General features: G+C 34.8%; 2 protein-coding genes across 4 annotated transcripts in view; one reads left to right on the forward strand and one right to left on the reverse strand.

Moving 5' to 3' along the window:
• The window catches only part of LOC121656615 (H-2 class I histocompatibility antigen, Q9 alpha chain-like), a 73,918-nt gene that overhangs the window by 42,466 nt on the left and 10,373 nt on the right, over nt 1–21,079 (reverse strand). For 2 of the 3 annotated variants that reach the window (XR_006013428.1, XM_042011704.1), the window contains exon 7: nt 21,016–21,053. Coding sequence is in view for 2 of the 3 variants with exons in the window: in XM_042011704.1 (XP_041867638.1) it covers nt 21,016–21,053 (38 nt within the window). In the remaining variant the exon portion in view is untranslated. Of the gene's footprint in view, nt 1–20,616; nt 20,827–21,015; nt 21,054–21,079 lie in introns of those variants that run through there. The other variant, XM_042011705.1, reaches the window with a different exon arrangement.
• LOC121656621 (H-2 class I histocompatibility antigen, Q9 alpha chain-like) lies at nt 6,579–12,045 on the forward strand. The gene is made up of 8 exons (XM_042011717.1): nt 6,579–6,837; nt 8,547–8,813; nt 8,961–9,239; nt 9,679–9,978; nt 10,932–11,027; nt 11,244–11,261; nt 11,421–11,484; nt 11,624–12,045. Exons 1-7 carry the CDS (start codon nt 6,786–6,788, stop codon nt 11,471–11,473), a joined length of 1,065 nt encoding a protein of 354 aa, XP_041867651.1. The 5' UTR covers nt 6,579–6,785; the 3' UTR covers nt 11,474–11,484; nt 11,624–12,045.

Here is a 21,079-nt window from a genome sequence, read left to right on the forward strand (position 1 = left end):
TTCTGGTCCTCCGGTCAGTCACTCAAGATATCCTGTTCGTGACGCCAAGATTGTTGTGGAATTTTATTATCAATGATCACACACTAAGTGAGAATCAAACAGAGTATTTTATTAAGAGCTGATCAGCAATGAGAATCACACAGTCAAACAGTTTTGGCTGAGCAAATCCGCAGAAACAAACATGGGCTTGGTTAATATAGACTCGTATGACGTGATAGCATCAAGGTCGTTGGTTGCAAATCTTCAGTACATTGTCTGCACCTGGTACAATGTTTTCTAAAGACTGTTATCAGCATCTGTGAGGGGGAGGAGAGCTCACTAAATATTATCTGGGTACAAGTAGTTCTCCTCCTCAGTGAAACATAAGTCAAGGTTGTTAATAATACAAAGAGTAAATTTTAGAGTATAAGGGCTATGTGTATAAATTTTCCATTACATATGTTACCAACAACCAGTGCAGAGTCAGTTGATGGACTCCTGGATCATTTCAATCTGAAAATCTTGAATGTAATGGATGCTGTTGCACCGATAAGAATCAAGAGTAACTTGAGCAAACAGAAAACACCATGGAGAAACACCACTGTGGTTACCAGCCTAAAAAGAGAATGCAGAAAAACTGAGCGGAAATGGCGGAAAAATAAACTTCAAATTTACTATGAGCTGTACAAACAAAGCCTACGTAACTATAATAATGAGCTGTGCAAGGCCAGAGAGCTGCATTTATCTGAAATGATTAACAGGAATGTCAACAATTCTTGCACTCTGTTTGCTATGACTGAAAAACTTACAAATCCTCCTAAACAGATAAGCCCAGAGCTCCTTTCCACTGAGAAGTGCAACCAATTTGCAAACTTTTTTAGCCAAAAAATTAAAACAATTAGGCAAAATATTAATTTCACACAGTCACACAAGAAAATTAGTCTGTGTCTAAAACCCGGAAATAATTCTGATGTCATGTCACAATTTAAAATGGTGAATTTAAAAGTCCTACAAGAAACAGTTTGGCATTTGAAATCAACAACATGCACTCTGGACATGATACCATCCGACTTTTTAAAAACAGTTTTTACCTCAGTAGAAAGTGATCTCCTACTGATAGTTAACAGCTCACTGGCATCAGGCATTTTTCCCAAGTCACTAAAGATAGCTGCTATTAAGCCACTCCTAAAGAAAAGGACTCTAGACGCCTCTATAATGAACAACTATAGACCTGTCTCTAACCTCTCTTTTATTTCCAAGATTATTGAAAAAGTTGTATTTCACCAGCTTCATGACTTTTTAAATGAAAGTGGAAATCTTGATAAATTTCAGTCCAGCTTCTGACCTCATCACAGCACTGAAACAGCTCTGGTCAAAGTGTTAAATGACATTAGGTTGAATACCGATTCTGGTCAAGTATCAGTCCTGGTTCTGTTGGATCTCAGTGCTGCGTTTGATACTGTAGATCACAGAATCCTGTTGCACAGGCTGGAAAACTGGGTTGGACTTTCTGGAGCGGTCCTTAACTGGTTCAGGTCCTATTTAGAAGGCCGGAGTTATTTTGTTACGATCGGCAGCTATGAATCCGAGCGAGTGGCCATGACTTGTGGAGTCCCCCAGGGGTCAGTCCTTGGACCTCTTCTGTTCAACTTGTATATGCTCCCTTTGGGTAAAATATTACAGAACTATAGCATTAGTTATCAAAGTTATGCAGATGATACACAACTTTATGTGTCTCTGTCACCAGATGACTGCAGTCCAATAGACTTAGTGTGTCAGTGTCTGGAGCAAATAAACACCTGGATGAGGGAGAATTTCCTACAATTAAATGAAGACAAAACTGAGATTATTCTGTTTGGTAGCAAAGAGAAGAGGGTCAGCATTGGTAAACACCTGGAGACTCGGGCTCTTAAAATCACCAACCAAGTTCGTAACCTGGGAGTGTTGATAGACTCAGATCTGACTTTCAGCAGCCACATCAAAGCTGTCACTAAGACAGCTTTTTACCAGCTCAGAAACATCAACAGAATTAAAAGTTTAGTTTCCCAGAAAGACCAAGAGAAACTAATCCATGCATTCATCTCCAGTAGGCTGGATTACTGTAATGGTCTTTTAACAGGACTTCCTAAAAAGAGCATTAAACATCTGCAGCTCATCCAGAACGCTGCTGCTAGAGTTTTAACCAGGACTAAGAGATCTGAACACATCACACCAGTTTTAAAATCTTTACACTGGCTTCCAGTCAGTCACAGAATAGATTTTAAAACCCTTCTGATTGTTTACAAATCCCAGAATGGTTTAGGCCCAGAATACATCTGTGATATGTTCAGAGAATATAAACCTAGCAGAGCTCTTAGATCCAAAGACTCTGGTCAACTAGTCCAGGCCAGAGTCCAGACTAAACATGGAGAAGCAGCATTTATTTGTTATGCTGCTAACAAGTGGAACAAACTGCCAGTAGAGATTAAACTTTCACCAAATGTAGACATTTTTAAATCCAGGTTAAAAACATTTTTTTTTCTCATGCGCCTATGCATGAAGTCTGCACGGTAACTTTTTTTTTACTTATCTTGCTTTTAATCATTTTAATGTAATTTATTATTTTATTGTGATTATGTGTTGATTATGTGTTGATGCCTTTTACAATTCTAAATATCTGTAATGTCTTTGTTTTATGTAAAGCACTTTGAATTGTCCTGTACATGAAATGTGCTATACAAATAAACTGCCTTGCCTTGCCTTGCCTAAATAAATTTTGTTTTATTCATTTATTTCTAATATATTTTGCATCTACTAATATACATTTGTGATTTATAAATTAATTAAAATACTTTATTGAAAAACCCAACAAACAAGAAAGTGTACAGATTGTTTACATAAAACCAGTGAAACTTCAGCTGCAGTGACATTCTTCACGCTGGCATCCCACATCATTTATTTGTTACAAGGACTAATTCTTATCAAAATAATAATCATTTACATGATTGTTCATTATTTAGTACAGCCATCTCTGGTATTAATACACAAGATTCTGTTCAACCAAAACAAATGAAGAAATGATCTTGCTTCTTTTTCTTCTTTCTTTTGTGTCAAAAGTAATTTGGATTTATTAGAAGTCGCTGAAGTTTCTATGGATGAAACATAGATACAACTGTGAAATTATGGTCAACAGCAAAACTAGTAAAAACAGTCTTTGAATAGTAAATTAATGCATATTAGACCATTTCATTTCCACTGATCTTGCCTAATTTTCAATTAAAAGCAGAGACTCATCAACAGATGTTTTTTTGTTGTCGTTGGTACATTCATTGCTGCAGGTTTTCAACATTTTCTGCTTTTCACTTTTCAGCTATTTAAATGTTGTATAAATTCAGAGCATTGAACACGTTCATTTTAATATAATACAGTTTCTACAGTTCACACCATATTTACAAGTCTAACTTATCCAAACTCCAACATGAGATGCTAATTACATATCTAAAAGTGATTTCACTTGAAACAGCAACAGTTAGAGAGGCAATAATTTAATAATGTATACTCTCTTTCTTGGAGTCTGGATCTTCATCAGCTAAAGTGTCAGAAGCTACAAAAACAATTTTTTAACATTTCATGTTGAGAATTTATTTTTAAAAAACAAAACTTGAATGATGTCTGCCAGATTTTTTACAAGCTCACAGCAAAAATCTAAAAATCATCACATAAAGCCAATTAATAAATCTATCCATTTTCTTGCTGCTTATCTGGGGTCAGATCAGTGGAGGTGGGGAACGGGGGCAAGCAACTGGTGGGCGTTTGCCGGTGGGGTCTGGTCGAAGGTGTGACCTGGGCCCCCCTTTTCACCACATGCATGAGGGCCCGTAGGGGTCGGGTGTGAGCTGCGAGCAATTAATAAATGTTAAATAAATATTGAAAGTACTTATTGTTAGTACTGTGACATCATCAGATACAGAAGAAACATTTATTAAAGGTAAACAAAACTTGTAACTGGGACTATACTTTCATCTTAGTTCTTGTCATGTGATGTGATCAGGATCTGAGTCTGACAAAGAGTCTGTAAAGTTTTTAATTATTACTCAACAAATAAAAACTAGAAGATTTGTGAAGAAATTTTAATAGATACCAGTGCAGTTACTGACTGCTGAGTAGAGAGGCCTTTACTATGTGTATCATGAGGAAACCAATGTTACAAAGACGGAGCACCTGTTGCACTGGTTGCTATGGTGACAGAGCAGATCCAAATGAGTGTGAGGGATGAGAGACATTCTTGGCCAGCAGTTACTCAGAAACAGACACAAAATCTCAATTCACTTGATTTAAGGCCTGACTCCCCTTAAAACAACCACTCCACAAACAAAAAGTCATTAAAAAATACTTGGACTGTGATTGGCAGAACGGTTTGCCAAACACAGATGTAATTTTTATGATTATATAGAACTTCTATGTAGTTATTATTGGAAGACACTTCTCACCTCCTGAGTTGATTAAAAAAAGAGAAAAAATAGAATGAAAGTGAATGGAGTCAGAAGTGGGAGAACACTGCCCCCTGAGATTTGAAAGAAAATACAGTGATAGTTACTCCTTCCTCACGTTTTAGAATATAACATGCAGAAGAAACTAGGATGCACTTAATCAACCCTGTAAATATTAATCCATTGTGATTTCTTTTTTTTTCCCTTAAATAGATCGACACCAGGACTCATATAAAGGACGACAGGACCTGTTTACTGAAGTGCTCTCAGGAAAAGGAAAAGTTGTCACACAACACATGGATCAACTAATCAGCCAACAGGAGCGAAATCTACCTTTATTGATACCTGATGTTATACAGGAGGGGAGAGTTACATTTCCACAAATGATCTGCAGAAGGTCTCAGGTAACAAATGCTGAGCAAGATAATGACGTTACACAGAATACAGAATACAGAGAATTTCTATCTTGTGGTTCACCAACCGAACGAGTGGAGCCAATCTCAAAGAAACAAGAGACCACCAAAAGGAGCACCTTTGTGTAGCAACTTATAACTAGAAAAGCTGCATAGTACTGTCGTGGTAACAGATAATCTACTTGGTTTCAGATTAACTGGGCTATATTTGTTATTGTTAAAATAAAAGAGCACAGTTTAGGAATTCATTGTTCCGTTTATTTTATACAGCATGTGTGTGAAGGCTGCAAGATTATTTTCCTTTTTATTTTTTAGTAAAAGAAAAAAAGGTTTTATTAACGTCTGTTGTCCTGAGATGCTTTAAACTAAGAGTTTCCATTTAGGAGGGGAGGGATGTTATGAAATGACAACTCTAATAGATGTTTGTGGACAACAAAGCGCTGTAAAGCTTTTTTTTAATGGGTACTTTTGCAGAGTCCGGTGCACAGACCCATTAGGAATTTATATGAAATACAGTATAATTGTAATAAAGCAAGTTCCCAAGAAGATGAAGCATCTCCATCTGATTATTGATATCCCAGGATATTGACATGCCGTCTGATTCTGTGATTTTTTAATGTTGAATAACTCAGACTGTAAAACTGCAGAGGTTAGAAACAATGATCTTACACTCCTGTGACCCACCAGACTTATTTTCATGCTTTTACCCATGTCCATCCATCCATTTATCCATCCATCCATCCATCCATCCATCCATCCATCCATCCAACCATTTTCTGTCCTTTATCCGGAGTCGGGTCGCGAGGGCAGCTGCCTAAGTAGGGAAACCCAGACTTCCCTCTCCCCGGCCACATTCACCAGCTCATCCAGGGGGATCCGCGAGATGTAGACTGTCCAGTGGGTCTTCCCAGTGGGACGTGCCCGGAACACCTGTCCAGGGAGGCGTAGGCATCCTGACCAGATGCCCGAGCCTCCTCATCTGGCTCCTCTAGATGTGGAGGAGCAGCGGCTCTACTCTGAGCCCCTCCCGGATCACCGAGCTTCTCACAATATCTCTAAGGGAGAACCCGGCCACCCTGCGGAGAAAACTCATTTCGGCCACTACCCACAGCTCGTGACCTAGGTGAGGGTAGGAACGTAGATCGACCGGTAAATCGAGAGCTTTCCCTTTTGGCTTAGTTCCCTCTTCACTACAACAGACCAATGCAGAGTCTGCAGCGCTGCAGACACCGCACCGATCCTCCTGTCCATCTCCCGCTCCATCCTTCCCTCTCTCGTGAACAAGACCCCGTGAACTCCTCCACTTTTGCTTTTACCCACTTTCAGATGTTAATTTAAAACAGCACCTGCAGGATTTTTATTTAATTTGATAATTAAATTTTTATTTTTTACTTAACCCTACATAAAGTGGAAACTCTTCTGTACCTGCAAATAACATCCAACACGTCTTTTGTCTGACTGCAGAGAATGTAAACACAGCTGAAACCTGTTTTTAGTGTTTCTTCTTGGAGACTGATGATGACCAAGTTGCTTGACTTTTCTATTGGTTCAGGAAACTTCACACATCTTCTTAATGAAGATTTGTATTTAAACTTGGTTTGTTTAACACATTCATTTCAAAATATTAGAATAGACATATATTTATAATCGATATGTTTTATGTTACATATTTTAAGTATATTTTAAATCTAAACTACAATTAAATAATTTCTAAAAATTCTTTCACTTTCGGATTCTCATGTATGAGGAAATTATTCCATCAGTGCCGACAGATAGTTTTATATTTTGATAATAATGTCAAAATACAGCCTAGTTTCTCTGCTGTGAGCTTGTTTGTGTTTTTTGTTTAAGCGTAAACTCGTCTGGTCTTTATGGAAAGTGAGAATCTTTCTTTCTGGTTTAATATTTTCTGATCGCGATCTAAATGAAGAGCTTGATGTTTTTTGTTCTTCTGGGAATACAGAGCGCGCGGGCAGGTATCTATTAGAAATGTTATTTCTTATACATAACAGATGTTTGAATAGTTTGAAATAACATTGGATATTATCTATAACGTCCAGTACAATGTTGCAGATAAATGCTGAAATAAAATGAAGTCCCGACCCTCATCTCAATAATTCAGTTAGGTCCAGTCTATTTTAAAGTTTAGCCTGTTGATTGTTTATTTTCTGTTTAAAACCATTATTAGGATCTAACCTGGTCTAGTGAAGTTTGTCCACCAAAGTGGAACTTATATTTTATACAGCATGAAGCTTCCAAAAAACACTTACCGATCAATAAAAAATGAGGAAGAAGAAGAAAACAGGAATATAGAAAAGAAAATTAAAGCTTTATCTATCTGACACTGGACTTACTTGGATCGTGGCATATAGGTTATGTGAAAACATTGTGTGCTTCTTTTCCTTTTGTTCCTAACAAAGGGCATAAAAATTAAAATATGAAAAACGCATCTTCATGTCTTCTGATGGCGTTGTTTTCAGCCTCTGACGTCATACACATATAATCACAACTACCTGAACATAGGCTAAATAATAAGTTAATTAAACACGTTATTATGTTGAAAACACACAATAAGCTATTCTGTTTCCCTATATCACATCTTTTGCTGTTTGCTAAAATTAGTTACTGTAGGAACATCTGGCAGATTCAGGCTGTTTAATACTATTTACAAACCACAGGAAGCATCAGCACAAATACATGCCACAGTAGGCTGAAGGTACTTAAATCATCACTAACCCGTCCATCATAGCTGATGTTTTTCAATAATTCAAAGAAACACAAAACTAAATCAATTTTGTAAAGTTTGGTTTCAGAAATAGAAACTTTAGTGCAAAAAGCAAAAGGACAATAAGAAATTTAGAAAAAAAACAACTGCAGACATATTTTGCTGAAACAGTTTTAAAAAACATGAGAAACTTTTCTCATGAGCTGAATCTGTCTGATGAGAGAACATTTGATTTTAAGAAAAGATGATAGAGTTCACAAAATATCAGGTTTTATTCGATTTAAAGCTCTTGTTAATAAAAAATTACAGACATGGTTGCATAACACAGAGTTATCTATAAATTCATGACTTTATTTTTAGTGTTTTGTCCATTTAAATTTGTAGTTTTGGTTTTAATGATAAAATTTTGGTCTTAAAGTTAAAGACTTTTTCCATGATTGTGTTAAAACAAACTTTATACTTAAACTTCTGATTAAGTCAAAATATTTAAATAAGTTATTTATCAGGTTGTAAACTGTTTCATAAAAATGAAAAAGCAGAAGACCAAAAAGAGACGAATTACAATCAAAAACAGAAAAAACAGCACAAACTGATGTTTGAAGGATAAAAACATAGAAAGAAATGTACTTTATTTCTCTGAAAATTATAAAATTAAACAGAAGTTATGGTGAAACAATGACAGGTTTAAAGTGTCAAAGAGAAAAAAATCCTTTATTTAACTGGAGTTTGGAGATTTGATTGATTAAATATTTTATGAACATTACTGAAAGTAAAATAAATTCAATTTTAATGTAATCAGGGAGTAAAACAATATTTCTGCATTACTTGTTACTCAGAAAGAGACGTTTAAAGAACCTTTAATTAAAACAACCAGAGTTCTTTTCTGCTCAGCTTGCTGTAAAATGAGCTTAAATGGAGAAAATTAAATCATATTGTTGTTATTGTTTTATATTTTACCAGCGTTTCGCTCTCTGAAGTATTTCTACACTGCGTCCTCTCAAGTCAGAAACTTCCCTGAGTTTGTGGCCGTCGGGTTTGTTGATGATGTTCAGATGATCCATTTTGACAGCGACAGCAGGAGAGTAGAGCCCAAACAGGACTGGATGAGGAGAGTCTCAGAAGATGATCCACAGTATCTGCCAAGTGAAACTGACAGTTTAATCGGTGCCCACAAGCTTTTCATAGCCAACATTGAAACAGCAAAGAAACGCTTCAACCGAACAGAAGGTTTGTTTATGTTTCACTATTTATCTGCTTGTTTTGTTAAAGTTGTTCTGCTGCAAAGCATCAACACAACCCTTTCAGTGTCTTCATGCTAACGTGTCTCTGTGCTGACGGCTGTGATCCACAGTAAACTCTCTCTGTGTCTCTCAGGTGTTCATATTTACCAGTGGATGTATGGCTGTGATTGGGATGATGACACTGGACAGGTTGAAGGTTATGACCAGCATGGTTATGATGGAGAAGACTTTGTAGCTCTAGACCTGAAGACAGAATCATGGATCGCTGCAGCACCACAGGCTGTCATCACCAAACACAAGCTGGACAGTAACAAAGCTTTGATAGCACAGAAGAAGAATTACCTCCACCACATTTGTCCTGAGTGGCTGAAGAAGTACGTGAACTATGGGAGGAGCTCTCTGATGAGAACAGGTAGAATCACCTGAACTGATTCAGTGTAACAGACACTGAGAATTCACATGTTACATGTATGTGCTGTAAAACCTGCTCCATCTCATTTTAATGTTTATTTCCTTTTTTAAACTGAAGCTCCACCTTGGTAATTTCCTCTCTTTTCTCTAATGAATCTTTATATATTTTCTCTCTGAATCTTTATATATTAATCACACTCATGTCTTCCTCTCTGCTCCATTTCTACACATGACAGTTTTTATTCTCCATATTTTAACGTTCCCAACTGTTTTCTGACCTTCTTACATCACTTCATATTTATTTATCCTGAACCAGATCCTCTTTTTTTCTTTTCACTTTAACATGTACAGCTATGATATTTTAATAGTTTTAATGGATTTAATGGATTATTATGTAGTTATTCTATTAATAAAGAAACTGTAAACCATTTTCTCTCCAGTTCATCCTTCAGTATCTTTCCTCCAGAAGACTTCCTCCTCTCCAGTCACCTGCCATGCTACTGGTTTCTATCCCAAAAGAGCTGAACTCTTCTGGAGGAAAGATGGAGCGGAGATTCATGAGGGGGTGAACAAAGGACAGATCCTCCCCAACAATGATGGAACCTTCCAGATGAGTGTCAACTTGGATCTTTCATTGGTTGGAACTAAAGACTGGACAAAGTATGAATGTGTGTTTCAGCTTTCTGGAGCACAAGACATCGTCCATCCACTGGAGAAAACAAAAATCAAGACCAATTACCGTAAGTCAGAAGTTAGGAATGTGTGAAGATGTGAACTAGTCCTTCTGTACTTTATGACTGATAAATGCAAGTTTTTATCCTCCCATTGCAGCAGTGTTGCTACCTTTAGTAACACCTCAGTGACAACAGCAGCAAACGTTGACACACACAGTGATGTTTTAAAATGCTGATCACTCCATGCCCTCTTCTCCGGAGCCTCACACACACCTGCAGATAAAAACCACAGTGATTACAGATGAGGTGCAGTTGTTATTAACTAAAGCAAAAGCTTGATAGAACTTTATTATAGTCCATGTTTATGTTGCTGCTTATTTACCTTTAATTAACAATAAAATCAATCATTCTGATTTAAAAGTAGTTCTCTTTTAAATTAATTTTATGGTTTTATTTAACTTTTTTTAAGAGTACAGTATGTGACCTTGCTCATGTGTAACCATGGAAACGTTACTGCTGTATTAAACGTCTTTACTAAACCAGTGGAGGGAATTCAACATCATGTATGAATTTATTTACTGTGTCATTTAATGAATTAGTCAGAATCAAGTTTATTGGTCATCAATGCAGACAGATAGGGATGTAAATGTGATCATCAGAAGCTCCGTTTGCTCATTTTCAGTGTGAGAATAAACTTTGGAAACAGAAACCAGCAAAGAAAAAACTCAACATAGAAAATAACACAAAAATAAAAACAAGCTCACATTTACAGAGACAGAAATATAAATTATAGTATAAAAATACCGTAACCATAAACAGGCTTTAGTTATATTTTTCTTGATTATCGGGCTGCCACATGAATGTTTTATTTACAATAATCAATAAAATCCAAACACAGATAAGTCAAATAAATCTCCACCAAAGGAGTGAAGAAAAACATAAATTCCAACAAATAAAACAAATGTTAGGTTAATGATGGAAATATGATTTATTGAACTTGTGTTTGTGTTTGTTTACAGCAAATTCCAACATCATGATCATCCCCATCATTGTTGCTGTGGTTGTTCTTTCTGTCATTGCTGTGATCGGATTCATTCTTTACAAAAAGAAGAACGGTGAGAGACTTTACTTTCTACTTTTCAGTATTTTCACTTTAGACAAAGAAAAAAAAAACTAAACTGCTAGTATTGTTAAATTAGATTTAACTAACAAGATCTGCAACACTCAGCCAGTTTTATGAGAATGTAAACATTAGATAATAATGTAAAGGAAGGTTAAAGGAAATTATTTTGAACTGTAACATAAATAATGTTGTTTTCTTTTTGTTTCAGCAAAGCGTCCTCCGTGTCGTAAGTACTATTTATTATCTGTGTCCTCTGATCTCAGATCATTGCAGATCATTTCTGTGTTTTGTGCAAAAGAATATTTTCAGAGTTTTTTCTTGTAAATATTTACTTAAGAAACATTTCAGAGCAGGATGCAGACGAACTGTGTTTCTGACTTTACAGCTGTTGACAGCACTGAGGTCCCTGACCAAATGATCCAGTTGAAATATTTATGAATTTATATGAAGTGAGTATTTGGATTATTATTATTATCATTTTTAGGTCTTAATTACATCATAAATAAGTTGTTTCACTGAAAAAACTCCTCAAACATTTACATTAATCTGTTCTACTTTGTGTAATCTTTTATCTTTTTGTCTCCTCAGGCTGATGAATAAAGTTTGCTTTGAAACAAGAAGCAGCATCACCACCTTCACCATCACCTCGATGATATAAGTCTGTATTTGTGTAATTATTTGATATAAGCATCTGGAATGTTGTTAGAAGAGTAAAAGTAGAATAACGAGTATTTCTATGTGATCTGATAGTTAATAGTGAAATCTCCTCGGTGAGACGTTTAAATGTTCGTTAACAACATGAACAACTTTTCCTCCCTGGAGAGACGTAAACATGTTGAAGTGAAGCTCAGAACAATGAAAACATCACAAACTCCTCAAACAATAAAAGCAATTAACTAAAAATCCACTAAACCTTCTAATTCTTTGTTTCTGGTGTCTGGGTTTTCTTAATCAGTCATAAATATTGCTCTTATAAAATAATTTTACCTTGATTTTTAGTAATAAGCAGAAAACAAAACTTCCTGCTATGTCTCCAAATAATTGGGTAATTTTCAGAGAATCTATTAAGAAAACATGAAATCACTCACAATCCGGTTGTTATCTCAAGTGAAAGTTGGTGAAAGTAAAATACCTTTATGTTATTAATGTCTTTGCTAGTTTTGATGAACTTTGCAAAAAGTACTGCCTTCCAAAATCTGACCTTTTTCAATATTTATAAATTCGTAATTTTATTAAATCATATAACATGCTTTTTCCTAGTATTTCTCCTAACACAATTATAGATAAACTATTTGACTTGTCTTTAGACCAAAAGAGCTTTATGTCTAAAATATACTGTTTAATATCAGATCTTACAAACGAATGTCTGGAGAACATAAAAAAGCAATGGGAAGTAGAATTGGGTCAAAATTTAACTGAGGACAATTGGAAGGGTGTACTGTCTCGGGTAAATGGCAGCACCTCTTGTTGCAGACTCAATTTAATAAAATTTAAGATTGTTCATCGTGCTTATCTCACTAACTCTAGACTCTCAAAAATATATTCTAATGTCACAGATAAATGTAATAGATGTCAGATGTCACCTGCTAATATGACACACATGTTCTGGTCTTGCTCTCACCTCGGGAATTACTGGGCTGTTATTTTCAAGTATCTTACAAATGCACTGAAAGTTGCACTGAAACCATCTGCTGCATCAGCAATTTTTGGAATTTTGTTCAATAGTAAATTGTATAAGAGACATGAAATGGATATTATTGCCTTTTCAACTTTAATAGCTAGAAGAAGAATACTCTTAGAATGGAAGTTATCCGTTGCCCAAATTTGTGAGCTTGTTTTATAAAGGTTGTTTGAATATTTTATTTCACTAAGAGAAATTTTACACAGACCCATGCTTGTAGAAAGTGGAGTTTGAATCCAGTATGAACTAAAAACAACAATCAGCATTAATAATTCTAGTTCCACACAGAGGAAACACTCAGGAGTTGAGCTTGATCTGGACTCAGGACATTCAAAAACATCCTCTTTACACACTTTTATCTTCCTGTGGCACACGCTACACAAACACAGAAACCACACAGATGAGCATGCTAAGTTTGGAGTTTTGCACCGAGTATAAAAGAGAATGAGCTTTATATTTATTATGTGCTGATTTTTTATTATGATAGCTATTATTTAATGTTTGTCATGTTCACAATTGACATGTTAATTTTTGCTATATTAAAATCATCTGATGATGTCGAAGTTTGGGGGAGGGGGGGGGGGGGGGACTAAACTTTATCTTTATAAGATTTACTCACCACTAAACTGGCCTTGGGTGATAAAGTGGGATGTTTGTGCAAAGTAATATTAAAAATGATACTTAACTGAACATCTTAAATAATCAAAAATCATCATATTTGGGCTGAATTTATGGATCTTCTGTAACATTTTAATATGGAGTCCTGGATGAGACATGACTCCTCGGTGTGGAACTGAAGTCGATATCTCTATTTTTCCTGTGTGGAACAAAGCTGTAGGTTATACATGACTGCCATGTGGAAATGAAGTTTAATTCAATTAAATTTACTACATCAGCAACTGTGGCCTGGTGAGTTTGTGTTTCACTACTTTCCTCTTTTATTTAGTTCATGTGAACAACTGAAACAGCTATAAACAAAATAATCTGTTTCTGAACCAGGATTTTCTGAGAGAATGGATGAGTGTAATGTCAGGTGTTAATGAGTTTTTTTGACCAACAGAAAAAGCCTTAAAACAACCATCAATCATTCAGTTAAATGAAAACTTGAATAAAAGCAGTTTCACCTCAGTGGTGATGTTGGAAACCTGAGATTCTTCCCTTTCATGTTACTGTGGTACAGTTACACTGTGAAGTGCTGACACCGTGTTACTGATTTATGAAATATAAACATCATGATATACAGTATTTGATAGAGCAAGAATCTTTCTTTCCATTTACTCCTCTAAAAAATTTTAGGTTTTTTCTGTTCATAATTTAATTTCTCTTGATCACTTGTTCCCAACCAGACTGTAAAATTAGTTTCCACTAAACAATATCAGTTCAATGTCAGTTACCAGACGCTTTCACAGCTTTTCATTATGGATGATAGAACAAAAGAAAAAAACTGGTTAAGTAAAGGTTTGTATAGTTTCTGTTATATGACATAACTTAAAAATTGAGCCACTAAAGAGTTAAATGGTCAAAATTACTGAAAATGATCCTGAAATGATCCTGAGCTGCCAAAGTTCTGAGAAAGGCTTGTTGTCAGAGCTCTGCATACACTGTTAGGTTCATATTATTCATGGTTACAGTGTTTTCATGTGCAGTGAAGGTCTGAGACTGAATTGCTGTATAAAGGCCCATAAAATCAAAACGTACCTTTCACCTTCATTTTGCTGTGAAACAGCTTAAAGGTAAATGTGTGGTCACCAGAGAGGGTTTTTCTAGGGTCCAGGTGCTCTTACTTGATGCATGTAGATGGACAGGGCCTGATGTTGTCAACAGCACAAATACACATAACAACCCATAGACCAGGACTGTCAGGGTGCGGCAGAGGTGAGGACCCAAATGTATGACTTAGAAGCAGGAGGGAGATGGAAAACATAAAAAATAAAAAAAATAAAAAAAATAAAAAAAAACAAGGGGTAAAAAAAACACTGAGGGACTAATAAAAAATAACCATAAATTCAAAAACCAAGAACATCAACCTTGATCATAACAAGGGCTTTTCAATTTGGTTTCACAAAGGCTGCAGTCATGCAGGTTTTTAATGTTTCCCTGCTCCAACACACCTGACTCAAACTAATGAGTCTTTGGATAAAACTGTTGGATCCATTTAATTTGAGTCAGATGTGTTGGAGTAGGGAAACACTGAAAACCAGGACTGTGGGACTAAACTGAACAGGCTTGGTATAAAACATGTCATGAGCTTCTTCACTTTGTTACTAAAAAGTAAGAAAAGTTGCTAATTGAGTTCAGATCACATGACAACTGACATATCTGAATATTTACAGCATGTCTGGGTTTCTGTTCACACACACATAAAATAGACCCACTTACTGTTTGTTCGCCACGGGTCGTAACAATGTTCACCTCCATTAGTCAACATTTTACAGCACTGTTTTCTGTGTGAACGACATATTTAAACAACAATAACCACAAAATAACCCAACTGTGTAGACTGTTTTTTTTACAAGCATTACAAAGCATTTCCACATAATTACAGCGGCCAAAATCACAAACTCAAAGTTTCCACTTGGATTGTTTCATTCTGAGCCTTGAAACTGACTCACACTAACTCGTGAACGATGTGGACATGTCCCAACATAATATTTGATTTTGTGAGGAAAACAGCCTCCTCAGATAATCAAACCCTAAAAGGGAGTATAAAGCCTTGTGTATGAAACTGAAGACTATTGACTATTTTTTCTTATGTAACAATGATCATTTAGTAAATAAACCTAAAAGGTCTTTGCATCTTGGGTGTCGTGTGTCTGACAACATTTACAACAAGCAGCATGACGGGAGATAACGGTCGACACTTAGATGTTCTCACATCTGGTGACGGTGAACAACAGCTGTTTGTGTGCTCAAGCCCACAATGTGATGACCTGAGAACCTCAAATGAACCAAACTCAGACTGAAAAGATGAAAGTATGCAGGTAAGTATTTCTCTGGAGGTGTGACAGGAGGAGGCTTAGAAGGCAAACAGGTGAGTTACATGAGAATAATTGTAAGACACAGGTGGACATAATTAGGAGCTTGGCAAGCAGAGAACCAATGTTGTTGTTGAATGATGTCAGAGTGAACCTTAAATCCACTAAAACCTTTACAGGTGAACTTAATTCAACTTTCTTTAAAATGTTCAATACAAGTGTTACTGTTCAACGTTTATGTGCTAATTGTACAACATGCTGTTTTACTAACAAGGTGATTAACTGCAAATAATACAAAGAAGTGTCTTAATCAACCACTAAATGTTCTGATTCAGTTACAGCTTGTATCTAAATCGTCCTCTTCATCATCCTGTTCACATCCAGACATCATCAGACCAAAACCACACCGAACATATGACAAGTTATTGAGACGTGGACATTTTTATGTTGTGGTCTACCCTCCATTATTTTTAGTTTTTGGTTCAAAAAATTGTCTGAAATGAGGAATTATCATTTTATTATTCTTCTTAAATGTTCTACATTCATGATATAATATCAGTGTAGCATCAACTTTATACATTTTCTGTATTTTCCACTCTAAAACAGAACATCTCTTACTTGAGTAGTGTCTCTTCCCTGAACCTGTTCTCCTTCCTCCTGCTGTACGAAGCCATGAATACATCAACTCTGATTCAGGATCAACTTGCTATTTAAAAATAATTTACTTAACAGATACAGGGTGGAAGCATAATGTCCTATTTGTCTTCTTGTTGTTTTGTTGTTGGAGGAACATGAATGTTTCACCATCAACTTCTTGTTACTGTACGGGAGCAGGTTTTATTTATTTAGATCTATATTTACATAATCTTGTGTAATACATTAAGTATTTTTTTACAAGTACACTCTTTTAATATAGAAACATAAATATTATAAATAAGGGGTAGGCCTGGAAAAGTTCCTGCTTCTGTCTACTCCTTTTTTAAACCATAATAAGCTAAAAGAAATGTCTGGAAATTTTAATTAGGTTTAAGTTTTTGTTTTGTACAGTGTTCTGTTTTTCTCCTCATTTTAATTTTGTATGTTTATACAAGGAATTTAGTAATTTAAACTTGCTCTCTCACATCTCAATAACATGGTTTAACAAATAATCGTACTGAAATGCTGCAGAACTTTCTAAATCAACGTCTGTAAAAAGGAAATAATGTGAACATGTGTGGTGGTCCCAGATTTAATATTTAACAATCAATGGATTCATCATCTTCACCAGTCTGACCATCACTGGTTTATAACAGAAAATACTGCAGAGGACTTTTAAACCTACGATCACTTCAAATATCTAAGACCTAATGTCTAAGAGACGTGTTTCATTAAGATGTTAATAAGGTGTGTTGTTAGAGATTATTGAGTATTTAAGTTCAAATCTAATAGATGAGCTGGTTTGAAATCAGATTTTTCTAAAATAAATAAAATTTAAAAAGGATTATCTACAATCAACTATTGTAAAGCACTTGTTTAAAATGTGCTATTAAGGTTTTCTGATGTCAAGAGTCATGAGTCACATGACTAGAGTTGAGTTTAGGGTCACTGTGACGTTAAGGATCCAAAGCAGGAGAAAAACACATGGTGACCCTGTCATGATCCTTTCATCTTTTCTTCATGAGTCGCTCAGTAACTCTCCTGTATTTGTTTTATCTTGTTTGTGATTTTATTTGTGACAAAGGTTTTTATGTTGAAAAAAAAAATATTTAGATTTTATTTTATTTGACTCATTATTTCTCTGAAACTTATGAGATTTCTTAAATAATGTAAAAGTAGGATTGCGGTTAAAAATAACAGAAGGATGCTTTAGTTGAACTGGAATTTCTCTTCTATTTTAGAAAATAAATATCTACACTAGACTGAAAAAATAATGAAGAATTGGGGAATAAAAAGTACTTCAAATTATATCTGTATGATGTATGAACTTTTCCTTTGACCTTTGCAAGCCAAGGCAGAGACAGTTTTTAATATGAAGACACGTTTGATGTAGTAATTTTATTTATTTTTATCAGCTACAGCCACAGCTCTAACTCACTGGCCTGCATCTGTGGGATTTCTCACCATCGCTGAAACACTTTATTATTTAATGAGAATATAAAGATGCTCCGTTTTACTCTTGGAGCTGCAGCAGCTCTGCTCCTCCTCCCAGGCCAGCATGTTCAGTTCCTTTTAAAGACGTGGAGATTATTCTGTCTCCTTTAAAGATGGAGTCAGAAATGTTTCAACTGTTGCAATGAGACTAAAATGTAGGGAAAAAAAACTAATAGGCCACCAAAATACTTTAACCTGAAGTATTAGAAAATATTAGCATTGAAATGTCTCTGAAGTCTTAATCAGTTTAAATTTTAAATAAAGTGTAATCAACAAGTCTGTCTTCCTGTCTGAACCACCTTCATCAGCCACATTCAGACCTGAACCCCTGTGATCTCTGACGTCTACATGTTTTATTCTGTTTTATTACATTGAGCTGAAAGTCGGTCCCTCCTTCACACCAGCTTGTAGAGTTCAGAGAAACACACAGTTCAGTTTCAATAGCAGGTAAAAACATGGAAAACAGATTTAGCTGAGCAAATAAAAACTATTTTATTTATAACACCCTATACAACAACCTAACTTGTATAAAGAAATTAAATAGAAGCATAAACATAGTGATTTAAATTTAACTTAAAACAAACACAATGTGGATGATAAACAGCAGACTTGACTACTTTAGTCTGAGTTAAACAACTTCAGTTTCCAAAGTGTTTTTTTAACCAAACTTGCATTTAACCTTTTATTTCAAAGTGTTTTTAAGTAAGCTTGTATTTCAAGTAGATCGGAGCTCAGAAAGAAGAAAACATTACATCTGTGTAGAACCGGATCCTTTGCTTACTAAATCAGTAAAAACTGCTGCTTCAAGCATTTTTCTGTCCACTACAACATAATGATGCTACTGAGCAGGTCCTCCTACTTTATGCTGATCTCAGTCTGTAAAATCAGAATAAATATTTCTGCTCAGATACACAGGAAGTAAATTAAGATCCATTATGATCTACTTCCTGACAGGTAAAAACACCTTTAAGAAAGATGAAGATAAAAGATTTCACATTGTTGTGAAATACCTTTGTGCTCTCTGGCCCCACCCATCATCACACACCTCCACCACAGCAATAAATGCTAAAGGAAATTCTGCATTCCTGCAGCTTTCAAACATGTGCTCATCTCAGATTACTGCTACAAACCTTCTTTCACACACAGAAGACTGGACTTAAAAATTGGACTACAGTCATTCTTTAATGTATTTAATTTTAAATATTAGATAAATGCACACTGATGTTTCTGCTCTAACTTTGCCTGCAGTGGGTATTATTAAACAAAATCTTTAAATTTATGAGTTATTATGAAAATGACAAAATATTGAGTAAACCTCAAAGAAAAAAAAGATACAATTTTTTTCAGAAGCAGTTTATTGATTTTAAAACTCCACTCACCAGTACAAGTTAGTAGTACATACTATTTGTAACACTTCACTATGTATAATAATGTCTTTAAAGATCACACATAAACTGTTAAGGAAGAAAACGCAGCTGTTACAACAGTTTTGAACTATTTCAAAGAAACAAACACTTTAAAAACCCGTTCTAATAAAACCAGTTTATAAAATACATTTACATTTTAATCAGTGTAGTATGTACACACAAATCAATTTCACTTTAAATGAACAAAATGGTAAAAAGAAAATTTTCTTATAATTAAATTTACCAAAAAAACAGCAGTAAAGCAGCAGTAGGTCAAACCCAAACACAAAATAATGTTCATCTACAACAACCAAACATGCTGAAACTTTTTTTTTCTTCGTTATCTCATGTTTTTTGCCTTCGACGGCTCTCTCCAACATCTACAACAATCTTTCCAAACTTATTCCAGCTCTGACTTTCAAACATTTAAGAAAAAAGAAATAAAAAGTCTGATTTAAAAGGAGTCACAGAACTTAACAGGTTTCTTACTAAATATTATTTAATATTTACCTTCTTTATTTGTTTTTTAGTTTAAAATAAAATAATTTCACTCCAAAATGCAACTTTTTGGATAGTTTTGATACAGACTTGTGGAAAATGGTAATTTACTATATTTTTTATAATATTACCTGTTTTTACACATTAGCTGTGTTTCTGCCCTCCTTTTAAATTAGTTTAACTGAACTCAATAAGAATGTTGAGAAAATTAAACCTCAACCCATTTACTGTCAGGAAGTGTTGGAACCTGATAATTTCTCTACAAATTTAGTTAATCATCCTTTATTGTCACTCTACGAAGAATTGTAAAATGTTGTTTCTTAATGATGCATTTATCTATATAAATTAATTATTCCAGCCCAACAGTGTAATCAGTTCCAGCTACTTTTCCAGACTGAGCTGCTGTCACATTTCTGAGTAACTATGACCTGATACACATCAGAGATGTTTTTACAAAGGAAAATCTGTGTGGAGGAAAATGCTGACATGCATATGTTTATGCTCTGTATAGATTTCAGAGATAAGATTCTTCACATGGTGAGTTTAGAATTTTAAAACACCAACTTACAATCCTGCTTTTGGGACTACAGTCTATTCTTTTAATGATCTACATTCCTCTTCTACTCTTAACAGCTGGGATTGGCCAAGAATTCAGAATGAACTCAATGACAGGAATAAAAACAGCTAAAACAGTAAAACAACTAAAACAATAAAAAGAAAAACATAAAATTAAAAAATAAAAACAAGTAAGCAACCAGGTTTAATATTAAATTAAGCCTGTTAACACACCTCTGATATGATGTTGCACAGAAACACACCACTACACAGGAATGAAGAATAAATCCAAGTTAAATGTATAAAATGATGAAAAAGAAAAAATAAGATATTATCCTTAGAAAGTAAACTGATGAATATTTGAACATTTGATTTTCATTTTCAGATTTTTTTTTTGCTTCAGGATTTTCGATTACAAACAAAGGTGCAGCATCAGAATGTCTTTAGTGTTGGTTCATTCATTTACACATAAATTTGCATTTTCCCTGGATTAATAAAGTTTTTTTCATTTCATTTATTTCATTTCATCAGCGGTGTGTCGCTCCCCTGTTGAGTAAAGTGAAAACAGAAATATTGAAAACTGTTTTTTTTTTTAACAGTACAGTTTCTGAGGTTTACTTCATTCTTCATTCTGAACTAACTTCAGTCTAAAACATCAGACAATATGACTACATGTAAATTCCTCTGAAACAACATTAACAGTTTTAGGAAGTTATAATATGATGATGTACTCACGGTTGAATCAACAGAAGTAATGGATGAACTGGGAAAAGCTACAAAGAAAACACTTTCATGTTAA

Source organism: Melanotaenia boesemani, chromosome 17 (genome assembly GCF_017639745.1).
Source record: "Melanotaenia boesemani isolate fMelBoe1 chromosome 17, fMelBoe1.pri, whole genome shotgun sequence".
NCBI lineage: Eukaryota > Metazoa > Chordata > Actinopteri > Atheriniformes > Melanotaeniidae > Melanotaenia > Melanotaenia boesemani.